The following is a 16,949-nucleotide window of genomic DNA, read 5'->3' as shown; positions in this document are numbered from 1 at the left end:
CTGAGAGTGATTAGTTATCTCTATATAGTAAGTAATCATTGATGGTTTTAAATAAAACAGTAACATAATCAAATCTTCCCTTAAGGAATGTAATTTTTGCAACTAAAAAAACAATTATATATGCATTACCTTTTTCCCAACCACTGCATCTCTAGGAATACCTACACAAACATAAAGTGTTATATACACAGGGATATTTACTGAGCATTGTCTGTCAGAGTGATAGGATACCAACAGTCCAAATACCCATTGACAAGCTGAATAAACATGGAAAATTTTATATATATATATATGAGAGACTGTGTAACAGCAAGAACCAGATAGCCTGATTTATTGCTCTTAAATAAAGTGAAAACACTCCGCATGGGCACAATTCAGCCAAGTTCTTCCCACTTTATAATAAGATTGGCCTTTTTTCCTATTTCTAATACCTTCAGTTTCATTTCCATCTTAGACCTCATCAGAATTACCTTTATCACCCTTATTTTCCTCAACATACGTGACCACTTAAGTCATCTCTAAGAAGTTTCAGGCTCCTGGGCGTGATCGCACACCCTTGGAATTCCAGCAGCTCTGGAGGCTAAGGCAGGAGGATCGAAAGTTCCAATCCACCCTCAACAAACTAGTGAGACCCTATGGCTAATAAAAAAAAAAAATTTCAAAAAAGGGCTGGGCATGTGGCTCAGTGATTGAGTGTCCCTGGTACCAAAAAGAAAAAAAAAAGTTTCAGACTCCCTATAACTCTCTCTTTCTGAGCCCTCGCCAGAATTTCCCTCGTGCTTCATTCACGACTATAAAGGCTTTTCCCAGCATGTACTTCAAACGGTTCCAGCCTCCACCCATCACCTATTCCAAAGCCACTTGCACATTTTCACGTATTTGTTACAGAAGCACCTCTTTCCTCCGGCACCAGTTTTGCTCTTACGTTTTCTGTTTTGTTCTGCTTTAAGAGAATACCACAGAGTGGGTAATTCAGAACAAACAGAACCTGCTCAGAGTTCTGTACTCCTGGATCCAGCATCATGGTGCCAGCCTCTGGCAAGGATTTCCTAAATGTGTCATCACATGGCATAGGGTGGAAGCACAAAGAGGGCAAGAGGGAGAAAGGAGCTGAACTCACTCTTGTATCATGGTGTTAGTCCCACTCAGGGTCTGATCCCTTCTTACAGGTCTCACGATTAAATTTATCACAGTGGAATTAAATTTTAACATGAATTTTGGAGAGGACCAATATTCAAACCGTAGCACTCTCACATGTCAGTAAAGACCAGATGGAGAACCTGGACTCCAGACCTCACCCTGAAATCAGAAGTATCTGCCTCTCCAGCTTCCATGGTACCAGAAACGATCCAGACACTTCCTAAAGCAGAAGATAAACAAAACCCAGAGCCTCCTGACATAATGCCTAGAGTGCCCAGGATACAAATGAAAATACGAACAGCCGTTACAGTGGTTGGGTGATTAGTTTATACAGATAACTGAAGTGAATCACAGCAGTTCCATGGGATAGGATGGGCTACAGGGAACACAGTTATAAAGATGCTTACACCATATGTGAAGCAATATAGTTATATTGTTATTACAAGGGGAGTCATAGATTAAAGCATCTATTGCAAAAACCAAATTTTCAAGACGTTTAAATGATGCAGCATGAGACAAGCAAGATCAGATGGATTTGTATAAATGCCAGTTCTGCTTCCTGGTTGCCATGAGGTGAGATGCTCTGCTGCACCTGCCTTCTCCCCCATGGTGCTGAGCCTCACCACAGGTCCATGGTCCGAAGCCAGCTGACCATGTGCTGAAACATGAGCCAAAAAGCCTTAACTAAGTTTTTTTAGAGGGGGCAAGTACTGGTGATTGAACTCGGGGGCACTAAACCACTGAGTCACACCCCCAGCCCTATTTTGTATTTTATTTAGAGACAGGGTCTCACTGAGTTGCTTAGTGCCTCCCTTTTGCTGAGGCTGGCTTTGAACTCATGATCCTCCTACCGCAGCCTTCTGAGCCACTGAGATTACAGGCATGTGCCACCGTATCTGGCTAATTTTTATAAAGTTCTGTTTGTTTGTACAACATAGTTAATTTAAACATTTTCATTGTGGGTGCACATGAAATAAGCGGCAGTAGAAAATAGTTGTTGAGAGTTTTTAAATAGCAAAGTAGGCAGTTTTTCCTTTTAGGAAAAGCAATATTAAATATTAGTTTTCAAAAAAATCCATACTTAAAACTATTTCGTTCAAGTCACAGAATTTTGCTCAGAGACCCCAATGCATTGCACAGTTAGCTGCCTAGGATGACCTGTTTGAAAGGACAGTATCCCTTCAGAGTATAACTTTACCAATTTGGGCACAGAAAAGAAGTTCTTGAGAACAAGAACATGATTTAAAAATAGGAAGGAAAAACCTAGGGAAAAAAATATCATAAACCAAAACTTTGATGGTGCAGTGAAAGTAATTCTAAGATCAGAATTTATGGCCCTAAATGCATGCCTTAAAAAAGGTCAATCTTGCCAGGCTTGGTGACGCACACCTATAATCCCAGCGGCTCAGGAGGCTGAAACAGGAGGATTGTGAGTTCAAAGTCAGCCTCAGCAAAAGAAAGGTGCTAATCAACTCAGTGAGACCCTGTCTCTAAATAAAATACAAAATAGGGCGGGGGATGTGGCTCAGTGGTTGAGTGCTCCTGAGTTCAATCCCTGGTACCCGCCCTCCCCCCCCAAAAAAAAAAGGACAATCTTGAATCAGTGACCTACCTTTTATATCTGAAAATACTAGAAAAAGAAGATCCAATTAAATCTAAATTAGTAGAAGGAAGGAAATAATAGTGATTAGAAAAGAAATAAAGGCAAGGAAAACTACAGAGAAAAGTAATAAACCAGTAGTTTTTTTTACTTAAGAAGATACGAAAAATTGACAGACTAGATTGAGAAAGAACACTCAAATTACTGATATCACAAGTGAAAGTGAGAGGTATTGCCAACTGTACAGAAATAAAGTGACCATAAGAGAATACTGTGAACAGCTGTATCCCAACAGATTGCATCAGCTGGGTGAGAGGAACACATTCCTAGAAACACAGCATGCGCCAAAACTGAATCATGAAAACAGAAAATCTCTTTTCTAGACCACAAGTAGTTTCTAGTACCAATCGCCAGTAAAAGGAGCCAGGATTCCTGGGGAAATGGCTGATTCTAGGATCCAGACAAGGAATGTGAGATGAGCATGGAGCATCTTGTAGATCCAGAAAGTGAGGAAACGCTCAAGAACCAAGATATGTGCATATGACAGAGAACAGAGGAGGAATTCAGTTTGGGGCACTAAATTCTCAGTAGCCCAGACTACAGCAATTTGAGCAACAATAAATTATTGATTTATAACCCAAAGTATAAAATACCCATACTTGAATACTAAGTTAAGTCATTGAATATAAATAAATAATTGGGAAAAGTTGAAAAATCTCCTAAACAGAGTTATCCTACTAATTGATGTAGTTACTGCCCCTTCAGGGAGATAGAGCATAACTCTGCCCTACTTTAGTGGGCTGTGCCCAGTGACTTCCTTCTGGAGACAGTGTGCACAGGGGAGAAGGAGCAAATTTCCAGGGGAGACCTGGCATACGGTTTTTCAGCCAGATGAACAAGGATAACCTCACCAGCCATTAGTGTTGGTAGCACGTACCGTTAATGAAATGTGATAAAAATGGCAGACATTTAATCTGTGGCTTTTCCCCATATATACACGACAACAGTTTAGTTATGAGAAAAACATCAGACAATCTCAAATTGAAGGACTTTTTACAGTGTCCTTGAAACAGTGTTAGGACAATCAAGGCAAGTCTCTTAAAGGCTAGGAAATATGAGGTAATTCTACTGCCAAATATGAAATAATGATCTGTTATTCTTATAGGGCTCACCTCATTTGTCTCTCTGTCCTCCTGCCTTTTGTCTTAAGCCTGTATATGGAATATACATTTATTTTTAGATGTCTGATATGGAGAGAGAAATGAATTTATTTTACTATAGATAGAAATGGAAGTCCTCATGAAATCTCCTGTTTAAATCCAAGACATTGACCATTTTAGTATATAATGTTATTTAGGATTGCAGTTCAGAGATTTAAGGAAATTATTTGAGTGTAAGAAAAAAAATGTTTATTGTCACTTTCCCTCCAAAAGGTACAGCAAACACCTTGAATGTGCCATTTTTTTAAGAGAGAGAGTGAGAGAGAGAGAGAATTTTTAATATTTATTTTTTAGTTATCGGCGGACACAACATCTTTGTGTGTGTGTGGTGCTGAGGATCGAACCCGGGCCGCATGCATGCCAGGCGAGCGCGCTACTACTTGAGCCACATCCCCAGCCCAAAATGTGCCATTTTTTAAGCTGTGCCTTACTGCCAGCACCCTGGGCAGCGGTGGAAATGGAGATCCCTCCAGTGGAATAGGCTGGAGCTAAGAAAAACAGGATGGTGAAATCACCACAGAACACAGAAAGTAGTTTCAAAGGCAAGGTCAGGATGGGCCAGCTGACCAGACAGGTCCAGCTTCCAACAAAGGAACCTGTGCCTGCTCTATTTATATCGGGAGACTTCACAGGCTTTGCAGGAAAGATTTTCACCAAAAAGGATACAGGTGGGGCAGGTGGGCTGCTTAGCTCCTGATGACGGGTCAGTCCCTTCTCTGGTGTGCTGCCTGGGACCTTTCTAGCAGAACGGAGAGAAGGTCACGTGTACTGGGCGGTCCCTCTCCGTGGGAGAGCCACTTGAGGTTCCCAGTGCCAGACCTGTCCCTCCCCTGGCTGTGATGCCCAGGAAAGGTCCTAACGCGTCACACGGGCGGCTTCCCCCAGTGCTTTTCTTCACACTCAGGAGCACCGGAATCTACGCAGCCTACTCAAGTTCTAAATTATTTCCTACTTACAGGGTTCTGCTTTACCAAACCAGAACTGATCTTCACATTGGAACAAGGAGAAGACCCGTGGTCATTAGAGAAAGAGAAAGGGTTCCTAAACTGGAGCTCCCCGGGTGAGTAATCGAATACTGGCAGAAAACTCACTGAGTAGCTAGGAGGACGCTTACCACTCAGCATATGGCCATACTTGTAGCTAAAAATCAACAGAAAGGATACAGAGGAGAATCCGTTTAAAAAGGGCAGGAGGCAGAGTACCAGGAAAAGTGGCACAATCACAGAAACAGGACACAGTGGGTTCCCCTGGCTATGAATTATAACATGTTGTCTACTCAGAATCCTGATGATTAGGACTAGGAGCCCAGGATTTCTATCATATAGGTACCTTCAATAGTATGTTAAAAGTCTGGGTATTCAGATGGAAAGCACAGGTTCAGGATGAGTCGTAGATGATTCACAGGTTGTGTGGATGATCAGACGGTCTGTGAGTCAGGCAGATGGTTTATAGGCATCTTTATCCATCATGAGTCAAAGTGTGGATGTGTCTGGGTAAGATGGCCCCTCTGAGCAGTGCTGGGACCCTGTGTAGATGTGGAGGGAGAGCGGTGGTCAGCATAGGCACAGGCAGTCTGGGTAAGATGGCCCCTCTGAGCAGTGCTGGGACCCTGTGTAGATGTGGAGGGAGAGCAGGTGCTCAGCATAGGCACAGGGAGTCTGGGTATGATGGCCCCTCTGAGCAGTGCTGGGACCCTGTGTAGATGTGGAGGGAGAACAGGTGCTCAGCATAGGCACAGGCAGTCTGGGTAAGATGGCCCCTCTGAGCAGTGCTGGGACCCTGTGTAGATGTGGAGGGAGAGCAGGTGCTCAGCATAGGCACAGGCAGTCTGGGTAAGATGGCCCCTCTGAGCAGTGCTGGGACCCTGTGTAGATGTGGAGGGAGAGCAGGTGCTCAGCATAGGCACAGGCAGTCTGGGTAAGATGGCCCCTCTGAGCAGTGCTGGGACCCTGTGTAGATGTGGAGGGAGAGCGGTGCTCAGCATAGGCACAGGCAGTCTGGGTAAGATGGCCCCTCTGAGCAGTGCTGGGACCCTGTGTAGATGTGGAGGGAGAGTGGTGGTCAGCATAGGCACAGGGAGTCTGGGTAAGATGGCCCCTCTGAGCAGTGCTGGGACCCTGTGTAGATGTGAAGGGAGAGCAGTGGTCAGCATAGGCACAGGCAGTCTAGGTAAGATGGCCCCTCTGATCAGTCCTGGGACCCTGTGTAGATGTGAAGGGAGAGCGGTGGTCAGCATAGGCCCAGGCAGTCTGGGTAAGATGGCCCCTCTGAGCAGTGCTGGGACCCTGTGTAGATGTGGAGGGAGAGCAGGTGCTCAGCATAGGCCCAGGCAGTCTGGGTAAGATGGCCCCTCTGATCAGTCCTGGGACCCTGTGTAGATGTGAAGGGAGAGCGGTGCTCAGCATAGGCACAGGCAGTCTGGGTAAGATGGCCCCTCTGAGCAGTGCTGGGACCCTGTGTAGATGTGGAGGGAGAGCAGGTGCTCAGCATAGGCACAGGCAGTCTGGGTAAGATGGCCCCTCTGAGCAGTGCTGGGACCCTGTGTAGATGTGGAGGGAGAGCAGGTGGTCAGCATAGGCACAGGGAGTCTGGGTAAGATGGCCCCTCTGAGCAGTGCTGGGACCCTGTGCAGATGTGGAGGGAGAGCAGGTGCTCAGCATAGGCACAGGCAGTCTGGGTATGATGGCCCCTCTGAGCAGTGCTGGGACCCTGTGTAGATGTGGAGGGAGAGCAGGTGCTCAGCATAGGCACAGGCAGTCTGGGTATGATGGCCCCTCTGAGCAGTGCTGGGACCCTGTGTAGATGTGGAGGGAGAGCAGGTGCTCAGCATAGGCACAGGCAGTCTGGGTAAGATGGCCCTCTGAGCAGTGCTGGGACCCTGTGTAGATGTGGAGGGAGAGCGGTGCTCAGCATAGGCACAGGCAGTCTGGGTATGATGGCCCCTCTGAGCAGTGCTGGGACCCTGTGTAGATGTGGAGGGAGAGCGTTGCTCAGCATAGGCACAGGGAGTCTGGGTAAGATGGCCCCTCTGAGCAGTGCTGGGAACCTTGGGAATACTCTTGAAGTCTAAGTTCCCAGACACCAGCCCAGGGCTGACCTTGAAGCAGTCCTGTCTCAGGCCTGCTGTATCATCTTTTGTTTGCACAAAGGCTACTCAGACCCACAGCATAATACAGAGTAAGACAGATGCCTGTGCTACATCAACTAATATAAATGGGTTACATTCTCATTTTAAAAGGAAATGATGCCCTGTTGGCTTAAAGAGATAGTTCAGACTACAGTTATGAGTTGTTAAACCAATAAGCATAACCATGTTTATCTCACTCATACTAAATGTTCAGATCAAAGAACAGATGAGGAAAGGGACATTTTAATAATGCTAGAGACAATTTTAAAAGAATATATGAGTTTTGAATATTTATCCACCAAATAAATTGATCTCAAGTTTTATTTTTTTTTTTATTTTTTTTTTTTTAAAGAGAGAGTGAGAGAGGAGAGAGAGAATTTTTTTAATATTTATTTTTTAGTTCTCGGCGGACACAACATCTTTGTTTGTATGTGGTGCTGAGGATCGAACCCGGGCCGCACGCATGCCAGGCGAGCGCGCTACCGCTTGAGCCACATCCCCAGCCCCTCAAGTTTTATTTTTTAAAAAAACTGCAAGAATTGTAAGAAGAAACATGACCAAATTAAATACAGTAGATCTTTTTTTTTTGAGCACAACTTTTCATTTCTCCAGTTGTAGGATACAGTAGATCTTCATATTCCTCTCTGATTTCAGTAGCACAGCCAGTGATACCAGTTGACTCTCTAGAATACTGCTCAGCACACTGCACCCGTCAGCACAAACCCTGCCTGCTGCCTGTTTTGGTGAAGAAAGAGAGATTAGAACACAGCCATGTCTGTTCATGGCTTCTTGCTACAAGGCAGAGCGGAGCCATTGCAGCAGAGGCCACGTGACAAGACAGCCAGATCACTCACTCTCCTCCCTCTCACTGAAAAAGTTCACTGACCCCTTGCTCCAGAATTTATAAGTCAGCATGTTTCATTAAGATTAAATTGACATGTTTTTCAACTCTCTACTCTGAAAACAAAGAATAAACCTCTTAAAACCACCTCGGAACACTGACAAAATGTAAAAGTATTTTAGGGAAATGTCAGTAAGCGCCAAAAAGTAGAGATATTATTGTTCCATGAAACTAAAATTTGAATACAATATAATTTAAAAAAAAGTCTGTCTTGAAATTTAAAAAATGAGCATGTATCTTTAAAAGCATATTTGATTAGAGTAAATCAAAATTTTTCAATATCCAGAAGATTTTTAAAAATGAAAAACATGCATCTTGGACAACAGGCAAAATTCTGCTTAAAAGAAAAATATTTGTTTATGTACTTATGTTAAAAAGCAAGAATGTTTTCAAAGAAAAGTCATACTTTTTAAAGATAAAAGTATAATGAGGGGCGGGGTTGTGGCTCAATGGTAGAGCTCTTGCCTAGAATGCACAAGACACTGGGTTCAATCCTCAGCACACATAAATATAAGATAAAGATATTGTGTCCACCTATAACTAAAAGATAAATATTTAAAAAGATAGTAAAACTAAATAAACTATAAACTATAATGATACAAATTGTAAAGCCAAAAAGTGGTTCTCATAATAAAAATAATAAAAATTACTATACATGAAAAGGAGAATGAAGCATTACTACTCATGTTAAATGTTGGCTCAGATTTCTACTCTAATCTTGAAATGCTGTTATCTCTCTGTAAACTCTTACCTCACTTCGTGGATGTGCGAAAACACAAATGAAACTCTGTGCCAGAGAACACAGTGATTGAGTGAGTTCTTTTACCACCTGGATTATCTAGGGGAGTAAAGCAGGATGTTTCACTCTCCCATACTCCAGCATGTACCACGTAATAAACATTGTAGACTAACTCCAGAGCCTATTGGAAGAGAAATTTCATATTGCTTCATTAGACAATACTATGTCTTTCTAAATGAAATTACATGTGTGTCAGGCAGGAATTTGGGTTGATTTGGAGAAAGAATGTGAGTAAAAGGGAAATTGATAGAAATGAGCCATGTGTCATTTAAACACTGATGTCTTGGGGTTGGGATGGTGGCTCCGTGGTACAGCGCTTACGTAGCATGTGCAAGGCACTGGGTTTGGTTCTTGGCACCGCATATAAATAAATAAAGTAAAGGTTTATTGACAATTAAAAAATATTTTTTAAAAAGACTGCTGTCTTGTCAAAATGAGAGCAAAGTACCATGGACTAGTGGAGTGGTAGCTCGAATACATAATAGGCATGCAGCTTTCTTTTCCTGAATCACATCCCTCTTAGATCTTTTACCTGTTGGTACCTAGGAAAATAAATTCAATGCTTTGAACATTTTTAGCACAGGCTGACATTTTTGGATAGCATATGTGTAGCAGCAGGGCAATTGTATCAAATATATTGCAAGAAATACATGATAAGGAAATGTGAAGTTTCTAGGGCCAGGTTGAAAAACAGTCCCTTAAGATTCTGAGTCAATACAAAATAAGTATGTTTTAAAAGTAGATAGCAGAATTAAGGATTGGAGAGGGACAAGACTGGTTTGGGGGAAATGAGTAAGCGAGTTGAAAGAAAATTAACACTTGATGACTAGAAAGGGTAACTGTTAAATGTCTCTGATGTAATGATACAGTCTAGTCAGGAAATGACTGACTCCTGTCGGTTCCACACTCCAGTTTCCCATTTGTGTTCCCATGACGCTGCTGTGGAGGGAATTAAAGCTTGGCCTGTGGGACGACTTCTTCCCACATGAGGAAATTGATGCCATTATAAATTATGTTGGTGTTGAGACGCAGAATGGAAAAAACAGCTATAGCCAGAATAGGCTAATGGTTGTCCTCCCTTTGTAATCTGTATTTGACTGAGTGAGAACCTAGATCTGGTGTTCCTCCCTGATGTAAACCCTGCTGTGCACTGATTTTCTTGTTGTTACTCTTGTCATCTACTTAGTGCTGACACTCTTTGTCAAGTTCTTCACATTTCCCCATTTTTGTCTCCCAGGATCTCAACTGTCTTAAATAAACTACATTCTCAGCTGTTCCTTTCTTTTATATCCTTTTCTCTACTCACTTTTGAAAATTATATTTTAAGATGCCAAGTGCATGTGTGTGTTCATTTTTGTTTTCCTCCCTTTTACTACAAAAAAAAAAAAAAGCTTTTTTGAAGGGGAAAAAAAGGTACATAAAGAGTATATATGTCAAATTGTTGGGAAGCTAAGCCAGAAACCACAGAATCAGATGTGTAATAGAGCTTATGTATATGTGTCCCATTCGTAACGGCTGTGTTAAGTACAAAAATACTTTAACTATTTAAAAAGTATTTTTATTTTTCTCATTTTTAGAAGACTCACAACCTGATAAAGTCTCAGAAAAGAGCCCAGAAAATCAAGGCAAACGTTTGTGGCAAGTTTTGTTCACCAACAGATCATTGACTACAGAGCAAGAAATTCCAGAGAAACCATGTAACCTGGAAATAAATATTTTCCCTGCAAGAATGATGCCTTATCAGTGTATTGCTTCTGGGCCTACTTACCCGAGCCTCAGCCTTTTGGCCTCACGCTGTCAGTATTCAAGAGGAAAGACTTGTGAGCTTAACTTGTATGAGAGGTGGCTCCTCAGTATTAAGGGTCACACAGCTAATCTTGGAGAGGAGTCTTTTGTTAGCAGTAAGAATGTGAGAGCTCTTCACTGTAAGGAGGAAGTTATTCAGCCTCAGACAATTCAGAATTTCGGGCAGGATTTTCAATATAAAGAACGAGGTAAAACTTTACTTGAAAAGGCTGCCCTCATTACTTCTCCTGTGGTCCACCAAAAGGTGAAATCGTATAAATTCAGTACGTTTGGAGAAAACCAAGGCGACAGATCCACCTTTTTCATCTCCCAGAGCATTCATCCAAAGGACAAGAGTCACAATGAGCTTAATGAAAGCAGGAATAGTTTCAGTAGGACCACCCAAAGGACTGACACAGGAGGAAAACCCTTTGGCCACAAATCCCACATGAGAGGACAGCAGAGAATTCACTTTGAGGTGAAGCACTTTGAATTTGAAAAAAATTTCAGCCACAATTTACCCCCGCGAGTACATCAGAGAACCCACACAACAGATAAACCCGCTGAGCTTAACACGTGTGCAGAAACATTAAGCTGCCAACCAACTTTTAATGAGCATCCAGGAACCCACGTAAGGGTGAAACCCTGCGAGTGTGATGCATGTGGGAAATCCTGCTCTCCGGATTTATGCCTGATTCGGCCTCAGAAAAGTCAGAGTGGGGAGAGACCTTATGGATGTCCTGACTGTGGGAAAGCTTTCAGTGAGAAGGCACGCCTAAGGAGACATCAGAGAACTCACACAGGAGAGAAGCCCTACAAATGTGACGCATGTGAGAAGTCTTTCAGTGCAAAGTCAGGCCTCAGAATCCATCAAAGAACCCACACAGGGGAGAAACCCTTCGAATGCCGTGAGTGTGGGAAGTCCTTCAACTATAAGTCAATCCTCATGGTACACCAGAGAACGCACACGGGAGAGAAACCCTTCGACTGCAGTGAATGTGGCAGATCTTTCAGCCACATGTCAGGCCTTAGGAACCACCGGAGAACTCATACAGGGGAGAGACCCTATCGATGTGATGAGTGTGGGAAAGCTTTCAAACTGAAGTCAGGCCTAAGAAAGCACCACCGAACACACACAGGGGAGAAGCCCTACAGATGCAATCAGTGCGGAAAAGCTTTCGGACAGAAATCACAGCTTAGAGGGCACAACAGGATTCACACAGGGGAGAAACCCTACACCTGCAGTCACTGCGGGGAAGCGTTCAGTCAGAAGTCAAACCTCAGAGTACATCACAGAACTCATACTGGGGAGAAACCCTATAAATGTGAGGAATGTGGGAAAACCTTCAGGCAGAAATCCAATCTCCGAGGACACCAGAGAACTCACACCGGGGAGAAGCCCTATGACTGTAATGAATGTGGAAGAGCTTTCAGTGAGAAGTCAGTCCTGAGAAAGCACCAGCGGACTCACACGGGGGAGAAACCCTACACCTGTACTCAGTGTGGGGAAGCCTTCAGCCAGAAATCAAATCTCAGAGTACACCAGAGAACTCACACAGGAGAGAAACCTTACAAATGTGATGAATGTGGGAAGACTTTCAGCCAGAAATCAAGCCTCAGAGAACATCAGAAAGCCCATGCAGGATTGAATGTAGGAATGTAAAGAAGATGGGAAACATGGGCAGTCTCTCACCCAGAGTGCTGATCTCATCGATATCACAGAACCTACCCAGCAGAGAAACACTAGAAAGATAATGACTATAGGAAATATTCTGTGAATTCAATCCTCAAAAAGCGCATGTTGTAGAAAAAGCTTCAAGAAACTAATAAAAACATGAAATTTTTATGTAGGCAATCAAAACTAATTCATCATCAGAGAAATCACAGAAAGAAAACCTAGAAAGTAATAAATGTGTGATAACCTTTAGCCAAAGGTTATCTTTCTCAGTTTAGCCCAGAATATTTAAAAGAGAGAGACCTAACCACACATCAAGACAGACAAGGAATGCAGGTGACGGGTATGGGCAATCCTGCCATAGTCAACCCCCAGTTTGACTTATACAAAGGTAGTCTCCCTCATCTAATTACTAAATATGTTGACCAGTAGCCATGTCCTCTTCTGTCCCGTCCTCCATCTAGACATAATTTCTCAACCACTCTCACCAAAGGAAGTCATATTGTTAACTTCCAGCTAATAGAATGTAGGGTTCAGGGACAGACGAGTCTCATTAAATACATCTCTCAAATTTTCTATAATTCCTCTGGTTTCTCACCAGAGTGGGGTAGATATTACTTCTAGGGAAAAGTTGGAGTTCACACACTAGGATGAAGGCGTACCTGATGGTAGAAACCAGGGTCAAGGAAGGACCGTGTGAATGGGGTTCCTCCTCCACATACTCAGTTGGGTGTTTCATATCAAGAAAATAAACTTGTTCTCTGCTGAAGTTCTGCAAGGTTTGGTATACTTGGCAATGACCTAAACTCACCAACCCTTACTTAATAAAACGTAAGCATGTGATTTCTGTGGACGTAAGAACAACTTATGTTTTCTGTGTATCAGAAAAGTCCCTTAGGAAACCTGACAGTATCCTGAATGGCCAGAGCTTCTGTCCAAAACTCTTCTTTATCAAACAGGAAAATATTGGAAGTAGAAATAACAGTATTTTAACACACACACACAGGAAATCTACAAAGAAAGTGGTATAAAAAATTTGTGATAATTGAGTTTTGAATACATGAACATTTCAATAAGACATCAAACTTTATTATGTCTCAGAGATACAAAGGGAGTCAATTTTGAGAAAGGTAGGTAATAGCCTTTATTTAGAAATTTTATATCAAAACTTGTTCATATGAAATATGAAAATATCTAGTAAAATATACAATATTGACTCATTCACATTCACTAGTACAAAAAAAAGCTTAAGAAGAACAAAAAAAGGGCTGGGGTTGTAGCTCACTGGTAGAGCATCCGCCTAATGTGTGAAGCAGTGTGTTTAGTTCTCAGCACTGCATACAAATGAATTAAATAAATTTTTTAATTAAATAAATTGCATAAACTAAACAAAAGCATTGCATGTACATGAGTGTTTTCTGAAGTGTCATTTATATATGGATATATGCATGCCACTTGCCAGGCATTTGTGAATTTAAATCCAACATAATTGGAATGGAATCATGTACCCCCTGCTTAATAACTATTCTGACATCAGCTTCAATTTGCCATATGTATATTAATAATAAATCTTGTACAGCAAATATCTGAAAATTGAGAGTGCCAGACCACGTTCCCTGCTGCCTTCTGATGTGCATATAGGAAGAGCCATTGTTCCTAAAAGTTTTCAGTACCTTATTACAGAGTCATGATACACGTAAAACACGGACACACATACATGTGCTTTCAGCATCACTGATGGCTTCCTTGGCCATGTTGAGTATATCAGTGGGCCCTTTTATTGCACTTTTTTTTATTTCTAGGATTTTAACTTTATTTCCAGGATTTTAATTGTGTTTCTAGGATTTTAATTTTATTATCATTTCCATCTCTCTGCTGGAATTACCTGTCTGATCCTGCATGGTGTCCATCTTTTCCATTATAGTCGTTTTATGTGGTAGTTGGCATCCTCTGAGGTAAGCAACAGTTTGGGTCCTTGTTTTTCTCTGAAGCCAAAGAGCTCTCCAGAATTGGGGGTTAGTTTTTTTTTGCCATGTGACCTCACACCGTATCTGTACGTTCAAGAAAAGTTGTAATCTTTCCAGCTGTTTTCTTTCTGTACAGATAGGAATAATACTCTGTCCTGCTCCCTACTTCCCTGAAGTATAATGGAAAATCATTAGTTAATCTTTAAGAAATGTTTCAGGGTAGTTTGAAGAAGAAAGATGATTTTTTCCCCAAAACTGGTGCTAAAATAACTGTATATGCATTTATATCTCTTACACTGTAATTTGAAATGTACTTAGAATCATATATGCAAACATTATAGCTAAAGTACATTTTTTTAGAAAACTGAAGAAATTGCATTTGAGGTGTGCAGAAATTTTAAGGTAGAATTTTAAAAAGCTTGAAACAAAGAGTAAAAAATTTGGGGATGAATTAAAATTTAAAACTTTAGCTTTTTAAATTTTAACACGAAAATGAGTAAGGGAACCACAGACTGAGAGACACTCTAGTAGGTGTATCTGACGAAGTTCTCACATCTGTGTTAAAGAATGTTCACAATATGGACTATGGTGTGTGCACTTAATTCAGTTCCTTACCCTGTCTTCTCACAAGACTTTTGAATCAAGGGGTTCCTAGCCAAGAGACACAGCAGAATCTTTGCATTCCCCAGTGAGTTCCAATGAATACTGACAATAAAATCAGGTGCAATTCCAAGAGGAGACGTTGGAGGAGAACCAAGCTGAGTCTGGAAGGAATTACACATGAAATGATACATGTATTTATGCCGTATCAAGGTTATGATCTCCTTGTCACATCAAGCTGAAAAGGACCCCTTATTGGGACAGTTGAGAATGTATAACTGGGAATGTGATCTTTTGGTTAGTCACGAAGGTGCTGTAGTCATGAAGTCATGTAATCATATAGTCATGAAGGTGGTTTTGATTGGTTTGGTAATAAATATTTGAAATTTTGGAAAAAAAGTTTGATGTAATAAAAAAAGTCAGATAAAACTAGCAATGAAAGGAAAAGGTCAAAATAAGCATTTCCCGAAAGTTACATAGGAGGCCCACAAGTACAAGGAAAGATAAAATTATAATGTGATACTGTGATCTATTTGTTAGCTCCTCAAGAAGGTAATGATACCTACAACCAGCAGTTTCTATTCTTTTTTTCTTTTTTTTTTTTAAAGAGAGAGTGAGAGAGGAGAGAGAGTGAGAGAGAGAGAGAGAGAATTGTTTTTTTTTTTAATATTTATTTTTTAGTTCTCGGCGGACACAACATCTTTGTTTGTATGTGGTGCTGAGGATCGAACCCGGGCCACACGCATGCCAGGCGAGCGCGCTACCGCTTGAGCCACATCCCCAGCCCCAGCAGTTTCTATTCTAAAAGCAGAGAATTGTTCAAAAATGTCCATGTAGTCTGTACTCACAGTAACCCCAAATTGGAAAGAAATGCAGGGTCTGTCAACAGAAAAATACACACACAGCAATATTACCTTATAATGGAATTCCACTCACCAACAAAAGAAGGATCTACTAATGCAGATAACAACATGGATAGATCTCAATAAGATAATGCTGAGCCAGGCACAAGTGGGTAGAACCATATGTCATTCTATTTATGTGAAATCTAGGAAAGACATAACTAATTTAGAGCAAGGTTTGCCTTGGTGAGAATTTACTGAGTCCAGTTAAAAAAAAATGTTTTTGTCTAATGAGATGATATATATCTAGATTGTGATAGTGTTTACAAAGCTGTATGAGTTTTCATAGCTCCTCAAAATGTACTGAAAATGTGTATATTTTACATTCTATGAATCATGCCCCAGTACAGTTGATTTTAAAAATCACAAAAGTGCCCCATAATGTCATTTTTAAAAAAAATTATTTATTTGAATATTTATTTTTAGGTGTAGATGGACCCAACACAATGCCTTTATTTTTATGCTCAACTTCGCTAGCAGTCAGAGAAATGTAAATCAAAACCACCCTAAGATACCATCTCACTCCAGTATGATTGGCAGCCATTAGGAAGTCAAACAACAACAAGTGCTGGCGAGGATGTGGGGAAAAGGGTACACTTGTTCACTGTTGGTGGGACTGCAAATTGGTGCAGCCAATTTGGAAAGCAGTATGGAGATTTCTTGGCAAGCTGGGAATGGAACCACCATTTGACCCAGCTATTCCCCTTCTGGGTCTATTCCCTAAAGACCTAAAAAGAGCATGCTACAGGGACACTGCTACATCGATGTTCATAGCAGCACAATTCACAATAGCAAGACTGTGGAACCAACCTAGATGCCCTTCAATAGATGAATGGATAAAAAAATGTGGCATTTATACACAATGGAGTATTACTCGCATTAAAAAATGACAAAATCATAGAATTTGGAGGGAAATGGATGGCATTAGAGCAGATTATGCTAAGTGAAGCCAGCCAATCCCTAAAAAACAAATGCCAAATGTCTTCTTTGATATAAGGAGAGTAACTAAGAACAGAGTAGGGACGAAGAGCATGAGAAGAAGATTAACATTAAACAGGGATGAGAGGTGGGAGGGAAAGCGAGAGAGAAGGGAAATTGCATGGAAATGGAAGGAGACCCTCAGGGTTATACAAAATTACATACAAGAGGAAATGAGGGGAAAGGGAAAAATAATACAAGGGGGAGAAATGAATTACAGTAGAGGGGGTAGAGAGAGAAGAGGGGAGGGGAGGG

At 41.5% G+C, this 16,949-nt stretch overlaps 1 protein-coding gene across 4 annotated transcripts in view; it reads left to right on the top strand.

Annotated features, from left to right (window-relative positions):
• The window catches only part of LOC113176149 (uncharacterized), a 31,476-nt gene extending 17,724 nt beyond the window's left edge, over positions 1 to 13,752 (top strand). For all 4 annotated transcript variants that reach the window (XM_077792308.1, XM_077792310.1, XM_077792309.1 and 1 more), the window contains 2 exons: positions 4,919 to 5,020; positions 10,365 to 13,752. In XM_077792308.1, coding sequence (XP_077648434.1) covers positions 4,919 to 5,020; positions 10,365 to 12,235 — 1,973 coding nt within the window. In that variant the 3' untranslated portion in view covers positions 12,236 to 13,752. The remainder of the gene's footprint in view (positions 1 to 4,918; positions 5,021 to 10,364) is intronic.
• Positions 13,753 to 16,949: the final 3,197 nt, after the last annotated feature.

Source organism: Urocitellus parryii, chromosome 13 (assembly GCF_045843805.1).
Source record: "Urocitellus parryii isolate mUroPar1 chromosome 13, mUroPar1.hap1, whole genome shotgun sequence".
Taxonomy (NCBI): domain Eukaryota; kingdom Metazoa; phylum Chordata; class Mammalia; order Rodentia; family Sciuridae; genus Urocitellus; species Urocitellus parryii.
Note: the sequence above shows the minus strand (reverse complement) of the source record. Positions and strands in the feature narration are given on the sequence as shown.